Source organism: Gavialis gangeticus, unplaced genomic scaffold, assembly GCF_001723915.1.
Source record: "Gavialis gangeticus isolate Ggan-Ray unplaced genomic scaffold, GavGan_comp1, whole genome shotgun sequence".
NCBI classification, from domain to species: Eukaryota; Metazoa; Chordata; order Crocodylia; family Gavialidae; genus Gavialis; species Gavialis gangeticus.
Window position 1 is genome coordinate 12,277,972 of NW_017729000.1, and position 8,757 is coordinate 12,286,728.

General features: G+C 42.1%; 1 protein-coding gene across 5 annotated transcripts in view; it reads left to right on the forward strand.

Moving 5' to 3' along the window:
* The window catches only part of CDKL3 (cyclin dependent kinase like 3), a 34,284-nt gene that overhangs the window by 7,143 nt on the left and 18,384 nt on the right, over positions 1-8,757 (forward strand). For 4 of the 5 annotated variants that reach the window (XM_019506288.1, XM_019506285.1, XM_019506287.1 and 1 more), the window contains exons 5-7: positions 907-1,019; positions 4,131-4,270; positions 6,710-6,798. In XM_019506288.1, coding sequence (XP_019361833.1) covers positions 907-1,019; positions 4,131-4,270; positions 6,710-6,798 — 342 coding nt within the window. The remainder of the gene's footprint in view (positions 1-906; positions 1,020-4,130; positions 4,271-6,709; positions 6,799-8,757) is intronic. The other variant, XM_019506290.1, reaches the window with a different exon arrangement.

Consider the following 8,757-nt stretch of genomic DNA (forward strand, 5'->3'; position numbering starts at 1 on the left):
CCCGTGTCCTGTCCCCTGCCCCCCCCCCCGACCCTTGCCTGTCCTGATTTACATGGATTTGCATAGTATATATAGAGGGGATTGCATAATAACTTAAAATTAAGTCTTACTCTTGTATATGTGTTTGTGTGGGTTTGGGGGGTATGAGGTTTGTGAAGGGGTGTGTGTGGTGGGGGTTGGAGGGGTTTGTGGGAGAGTATGGGTGGGTATGGGCCCTGCCACCACATGCCATCCTGCCCCCCATGGTGCACAGTACCCACTGGTGGTGGCAGCATCAGGCAGTGGGCCCTTGGGGTGTTCCTGGCCCATGACTGGCTCCATGTGGACCGGAGGCATGGAGCCAGCCTAGCCCAGGATAATGGCATGCAGCTCCTGCCTGCAGTGTTGGGAGCCACATGTGCTGGCACAGAGCCAGCCTGGTCTGATTCGAAGGTCCATGTCTGTGGGCTGGGCTGGCTCCGTATCACCATGTGCAGATCCCAGGGTTCAACCGGAGCCTCCAGGAGGCTCTGCCTGCAGTGTGCCAGGAGCACCCTAAGGGCTTGTCGCCTGCTGCTGCCACTGGCGCTGGTGGGAGCTAAGTGCCATGGTGGAGGGGCCCACACCTAGCCACAAAACCCACCCTCACTCTAATGCTACATGAGTTAAAGGAAGGTTTTAATAGATAATTGTTTTGTAGCTAAATGTAGAAATAGTATTTCATAAATACTTGTGAAGACCTTTTTTTAGAAAGCCATTACATTATTTCTAATGAAATTAATTTTTTTATATTTTCAGATACTCTGGTATTTTTTTAGATATTTTAAGACCTTCTAAGTTTTTCTCTATAACTAGTAGCTCTTTGCTAAGTTTTATCCTTGCTTCAGTTTTGTCTTGCTGAGCACTTTGTTTGTTTCCTGATCTTAGACCTGTGGACATCTGGGCTTTAGGTTGTATGATCATTGAAATGGCCACTGGGAATCCCTATCTGCCTAGCAGTTCTGACCTAGACCTACTTCATAAAATTGTGACTAAAGTAGGTGAGTACTGTCGAATGTAGTGCAGACAGTATTTAAGAACAACTTTGACATACCGTGTTAATTTGATTGCCGTCTGCGTGTAAATGTAGGTAATGGCATAAACAATTTCAGGACTGGATCCAAAGACACTTGCTATAAAATGTTAATTATTGAACAGTGGTACTGTTTCTGATGTAACAGGTATTTTTTTAAGCTCTTAACTTAGCCTGTGTGGCAAATGGCAGTTTTCCTATCATGTCCAAGATGTTGCTTAGGCAAAGACTACATCAGCAAAGGGCAGTCTGGAATTAGCAAAGTATTACCTATTCATATCAAATCTCATCTTGTCAGGTTTATCAGTAGCATGTAGAGTTTAACTGAAATATGAGAAAATGAAATTTAAATGTTTGGTCTAGGGGCAGGTCAAAGCATTCTGGGGCTATGCTATTGCACCCAAATACTGTACCAATAGACGTATAGAGTACATTGATATAGAAGGTTGTCTGCATTCCTTTATTTTGGCAAAATATGGCCTATATGACAGTGTGCGCGAAATTCATAGAAAATAGACAGGCAGTTATGAATTACTGACCTGTATGTCCACGGGTGGGATCTGGTAATGTAATTAAATCATGATGATCACCACCGCCTCAAGTTAATTGTCAGTTTGCAGTTTTGGACATAGCTAACTGGATATTGGATACAGAATCAGTCAATAGATATGATTTAGTACAGCTTGACTGAAGAATATATGTAATACTTGTTTTCAAGATTAATTACTTTAAATGGTAAACACTATTCATTGTAAGGTAGCTCAAATAATATCCTAATCTTACTGTTAAACACTTTAGTATTTTTTCCTTCTTTGGTGCTTATGGAAGGTGCTGCAAGTACTGTATAATAATAAAGGAATGCCAGTTAAAGATGTAAAGAAAGCAAGTGTTCTACTTTGAGTGCTTGTACATATACGCATTCAGATAGTAGGTGAGTGTGTGCCTCAAACAGTTGGGCTTGGAGACTTTTGCGTAAGCTGTACTCATGGAATCTACATGCAGCGTGCCTTGCCCTGTGCTTGGGGTGAAAAGAGAAACAGAGGGGTGGAAAAGAGTTTTATAGCAGTTGCTACTTGGTTCCAAAAAGGAAGGAGAGAGAGTGGCTTGTCTTAGATTTGAGCATATGATTGAAGGAGTTGGGTTTTCCCAAGTTTGACATGATGGTGTTAGCCACTATTATACCATCACTAAAATGAGGGTACTAGTTTGCAGCTCTCAACCTTCAAGATGCTTGCTCTCATCACACCCTCCCATTCTGTCCTTTATTACACTTATCATGCTCTCCCACAGAAAACAATTCCACTTTGGGATGTTCCAGGACCCTTGCTAATACAAGATCCTTCCATTTGGCCTCTTGACAGCTCACAGACTTTTGCAGATGGTGATGTCCCATCTCAGAAGGACCAGTGTCATAGACTGCCTTTCTTGTGCAATTGCCGTGTAATACAATTCCTCTGAACAAGTGCCAGAGCACCTCAGCACCACTCTATATCTATTTTCAACCCAAGGCCTAAATACCCATGAGATGCACCTGGTCCCATTTAAAAAATGAGTTCAGAGGGTCCATCCTAGATTCTCTAATGGCCACAACTTTTCTTCTTCAAGCCTGGTTCTAGTCCTTACTGTTACCCAGTCCAGTCTATTATCTGATTCACCTCTCAGTATTAGGGTATGGCTAAGCTGCAGCTCATTATTCAGTGCTTTTCTCATCCCATCATGAGGAAAACTTACATGCCTCCAGCCCTTGCCTCTGTCTCCAAAAATGGTATGCAAGATGAGGCAGGACTATGCATGGCTAATTCTGCTGGCCCCAATTGCTGAAGCAATTCTGGTTCCAAGATTTCCTTTGGACGTCAGTGAAGAAAATCAGGATCTGCTTGTCCAGCATGGGATGTGTCTCAACAGTACAATGGGCTTGCTTATCTCCTACCAGATATATTCTCATCCATAGCACAAAAGAGTCAAATTGGGGCAGTTCTTTGGAGAAACCACACTGGAAATACTCTTATAGACAAATACTTGAAGGAGAAAGAAAAACTACTACAATAACTGGAGTTCTGAGGTATGTAGTGTCCATACATCCACATCCTGTCCTTCACCTCTTCTTTGAAGTCTTTGACAGACAAATTCCTCAGCTGAGAGGAATCTGAAGTACACAGCACCCTCTATGGACTCAGCACAGAGCATGAATAAAGGCAAGGCACAAGGTTGCTGGATGGGTATTGCTAGGGCAAAAGGCTTTGAGTTGTACTCCCTCCCTTTGGAAGCCTGCCAAAGCCTGACCCTGGACATCTTTTGGAAGAGCTGCAAGACCTTTCTGTTTAGGCAGGCATTCAGCAACCAAAATCAGGCCAAAATTTTGTTTAGTGGGTCTCTGCTTTATGTTGTTTTATTTTGTCATTTTATTTATTTTAGTTGCCTTTTAAGTTTCCATTTCTCTTGCTATAAACTGCCTTGAGCCTTTGTTGAGAAGGGTGGCATATAAATTACATAAATGCATAAGCAGATGGATAAATCTTGAAGAACTTGAGTTACCAGTAAGTATCTTCTCTTGCTGATGTTTTGCATTAAGCTGAAGATTTGCAATAGCGTAAGTTTTATACTCATAATATTATAAAACTCTAGGGAGGAGAATTTTAATTGTAAAAAGAATGATGATTTCATTCTGCGTGCTAATCCATGCTATGGATTCAAGTAGTTTGTTCTGGTGACATGAACCATGAACAGAAAGGTAAAACCTCATCTCAGTATGCAGGGATATACATGTTTATCTTCGTGCATCAAACTGCAAAATTAATTTATGGTGCAGAACAAGTCTTTGCTGGAGGGTTCTGCTTTTTCTGCAGCCTTTCTCTTGGGAAGGGAATACAGAGAGAAATAGAACAATCTAGGACTGTTGCTAAATATTTTTCAGCTTTGCAGCCTGAAGGCTTTCTTGCTGAGAGATTTTTTAAAATTTATTTTAGCCATTCTCATAGGAATAGTGTAATTACTATATCCATACTTAATTATATTTGTTTTAAATACACTGATTTGTTGGCTACTCACAATGAATTTTATAAACTATGTTTTCTTTCAGGCAATTTGACACCTCATCTTCAGAGTGTTTTTATAAAGAACCCAGTTTTTTCAGGGGTGGTCCTCCCTGAAGTCCAGCACCCAAAAAATGCAAGGAAAAAGTACCCCAAACTTGGTGCATTACTGGCAGATATGGTTCATGTATGTTAGAAGAGGTCTGGGTATCAAGCTTCGTGATGATGATTATTATTTGTGTTTGTCTATGATCTCTCATATCATTTACTAGACAAGTTTCCTTCAGCAAATCCCAGTTATCTCGGTCCATTTGGGACTGGTGAAGAAATCCATTCTGTTACGTGGAGAGCTGTCCACACAGGTGTTCTTCCTGCAATTTTCCTTCTTTGGAATGGTATCGTAGGGATTGTACACATTCTCCAAATGATGCACACTTAAAAAAGCTTATTACACATTTCACAAAGTCATAATGGTAACCGTACTGCCAGGCACTCCTGTAATACTAATATCATGGAAATTTAAACAGAAGTCTAAAGTACTGAGTTCAGTAGAGAGTAATGATGCTTTCAGGAGCACAGTTCTTTTACTAGTCCATTCTTTCATCAGCATTAGAAAATTATGTTGTAAGGAAATGAAAGGTCCCTTTCATTCACTGAAAGGACCATAAGCCAAGATTTCTTTAATTGGTTGAATTACAGTGTTCACAAAATGAATGACTGCATAGGCTAAAGTGACAGACTGCTTCAGCCTTATTCTATTTTTCTCTGCCCAGTTCTGATATAACATCTTTAACAACTCCAATAGGAAATCTTTTGCAAGAGTAAATCACCAATATTGCTAATTGCGTGGTGATTTTACAAGAAAATACATTTTGCTTGCGATCAAAAGTAATTCGAACTTGAAGGGGAGGAAAAGAGAGAATTTATCTATTGCATCATCCTTGATAGACAAAGGTTTTTGCTTAAGCCTTATCTACAACAATTTGTAGGCAAATAACACAGTTTATATTTAATTAATTTAGATTTATTTTAGATCGTCCTATCTGCTATCCCTATAAAAACATAAGAGCATTGTACAATGGGATGTCTGTAGAGCAGGCTAATCTTATTATACAGTTGGGAGTAATTAGTCTTGCAGTGGAGGCAAATGAAGAACATTCCCAGTTAGAATCGTACAGGTAGAGGAGGCTGATCATTCCCATTGTATTAAGTTGCCCATAAAAGGAAAGGGAGTTAGAAATGTAAGACAAATGCTCTGGTAATAGGTGTCTTTATGAGAAACATTCATAACAGTATCTGATGATGACCAAGGGATCTTTTTGGTGATTTGACTATTGAACACAAACATCTTGAATCTCATGAGATATCTATACAGACTTGGGTGCTCAAGAGATGACTGCTAGAGTTTAAATAAATAGCAGAGAGGAGGTATATTAGATTACTTGATTACTAGAAGGATGGTCTTAGGGGACCTTTCACTGGAAATGTTTCCCATTCCATGTTCAGAAGTAGCAATACAGAAGGAACCAGACTTGCAGCTTATGTATGACGTTATAGTGGGAAGAAAAGTTTTATATTTACTGGACACAACAGGAATGTTCTATATATATGTAGACTCTACTTTGCTCTGAATTATGAACTTCACCATAACAGAAGTGCTGACAAAGGAAATTACCAGTGTTTTGGTAAATTATTTAAATAAGGATCTGGAAGGGAGTCAGCAAGCGCTGAGGAACCCTCTAGTGGAACAACGACATCTCGGAGTCATCTAAGCATGTCAGTAATGCCAAGACAACTTTTTGTCTGGGAAAGAACAGAACAGAAATTGCAGCTTGGAGTCTTGTTCTGACTGCATAGGTAAAATGCAGTAAAGTAAAGAGCTGTCAGAGTAAGAAGTTAAATGAAAACAGGCACATAATCTAACCTATGTCTGGGTCAGATTTTTGATCACTTGGGCAGTTTTGGGAGTGAAAAGTTGCAGCAAGATTTCTCCAAAGAGGCAGCAGAGGAGCCTCCTACTATAAGAAAATTCTGGTCTGTTCTACGATATATCCTTTTCTTTTACCCTGTATCTAGGAGATATGGAAAGTAAAATACAGAAAACCTCAGCCAGTAAAGTCCCAAAGAGACTATACCAGCCAGTATAACTTAAGCAAGCCCTTGGACCCTGGACTGTTCCTTGGATCATGCAGACAGAATCATTTGGACTCTTCTACTCAACTACACTGAACAGAATTTGGCTGTAACTATAGATATGTAACTATAGATGCCTATAGTATAGATGCCATTGTTCCCAAACAAGAAGCATAAAAGAGAAAAATAACTAGAACTGGATTGTATGGCAGTGGAAGGGAACCAAGACACTAGAAATTACATTATAAATGCTGTGAGTGGCACTATTCCTAGAAGACTCTTTTGAGTCTAATGAGATTCTTTTCACTTAAAAGGGGTATCTATTGATACAAATGACATGATGTACATATAAATATGTTAGTAATCTCTGAGCATCAGTGAATTACAAAATAGCATTGTATTATTACGATAGACATTAATACACACCATTGTTTACATGGTAGCATGCTACACATTATTTTAACATTCTTCTAAAATATCTATTATTTTATAGGCATGCTTACAAATAGATCCAGCTGATAGGATCTCATCAACAGATCTGCTGCAGCATGACTATTTTACTAGAGATGGATTTATTGAAAAGTAAGCATGTTTTTGGTCATTAAAATATGAAAAGTCTCAGATTCTTAGACATCTTTGAAGAAACTAAAGTAAGTAGGGAAATACGTGATATAACAATCTACAAGGGTATTATTTTAGAAAGATGTGATCTTGTGAAGCTTTAGGACCTTTCAGTCGTTTTTTCTTTTCTTGATGGTCTAAAGAATCCAGCATACCTAGATGTAGAAATTCGTGTTTCATTAAGTATTTGTGCAAGTTGGCGCCACTCTGCCCCGGTGGTACAAGATGCAATTATAACTGTTCTAGCTATCAGTGCCAAACCAGTAACAGGAATGTGAATCTTATGGCACTATCCCCAAAGAGGAACAGGAGGCTTATATGAAAACTAATCAATGTCAGCTATGAAATCATAGGCTATGCATAGCATTCATGTTATTTCTCCTGGACCAAAAATGGAGGTTTTGAGGGGGGAAAAAATAACCCTGCTCCAACCTGTTAGAAGTCACTCCCAGGAGAGTTCCTCCTGGGAGGATGAATGCTTGTACACTTTCCCATGCCTTAAGTTCTCCTGGGGACCAGGAGGAGTGGAGCTTTAGGGAAAGGCTCCTTGTGCCTTCCAGAAACCAGGGTCACTCTGGTCTGGAGACAGCTACTCCCACTCATCCCATGGACCAGAGGGGGAGGGAAGGAACAGATGCTCCCTGCTGGTTCCTCATGCCCCAGGATCCATGGGGAGAAGCAGGCAGAGGGCTTTGCCACACTGCTCAAGCCACTCAGCTCCCTGGCACCACAAGGCAAGCAGAAGGAGTGGTGCCACAAGTTTCTGCCTGCGTTTTACACCAAAGTCCCCAGTCTGAGAAGTAGGCAGGGGCAATGAACAACGTGTGCCCCTGGTGACTGGGGGGAGCGTGGTGGCAGTAAGCGGGAGCTCCCGCAGAACCTACTGGTGGTGTTGGTGGCTGGGTGGTGAGCAGCAACCACTGAAAGGGGCTACCGACAGTGTTGGCGGTGTCTTTTTGTAGGGGGTGCACCGCCACACTCAGGGAATTGCACGTACACCCACATGCACACCTATGCGTCACCCCTGGCAGGGGGCTTTGTCTTTCTGCTCCATTCTTCCCATAAATGGGAGGACTGGCATAGCCCTCACCTTCCCCAGACTGGGATCACCCCATTCTTGGGAAGGCACAAGGAGCAGGGGAGATGGAGTGGTTGCAAGCTGAATACTTGTACTAGTCTCTCATTTGGAAAAGTTTCTAACAGTGGAAATTTTCCATTGCTAGGAAAGAACACATGTACACAGTCTTAGGTATTATATCTTGCCAAATTGCTTTGATAAAAGAATGGCTTTAGAGACTGAGCAGGTTCCAGTAACAGTGAGCTGGATCCTCAGGTGGTATAAATTGTGTAACTCTGCCTTTAACTTTTACGTTAGGTGAGTATTGGGCCCTTTGTCTCAAAGACAAGGGACTTTCCATTTTGTAGAGTTCACAGAAAGTGGAATATCTAATTCTAATAGTATTAAAGGCTTAGTCTGTCTGTCTGTAACGCTTTATTTGCACTCTGATGGGTTGTTTCGGCAGTCAATCATAGTGCTTGCTGAAACAACCCATCAGAGTGCTCTGCACAGACAGAAGCACCGCCATGACAGCAGGGACTGAGGGGCCGGACCCCCGCCTCGGCCCCTCAGTCCCCGCTGTCATGGTGGCGCCATCTCTGCCAACCGCCTCTGCCTCCAAAGAGCAGGGTCGCAGCAGGGGGGCAGGGCCAGCACTGCCTCCAAGGAGGCAGAGGGGGACAGCCTGGGATGGCAGAGTGCCACCATGATGGAGGGGATGGAGCGGGGTGCAGCTGTGCAAGGTGTGGCAGTGCAGCTGCTGGCAATGCAATGCTGGCCTCACTCCGCTCCCCCACCCCACTCAGGCGCCCCCCCACCCAACAGGGCCAGAGGCAGAGCAGTGGCAGCATGGGGCATTGGGT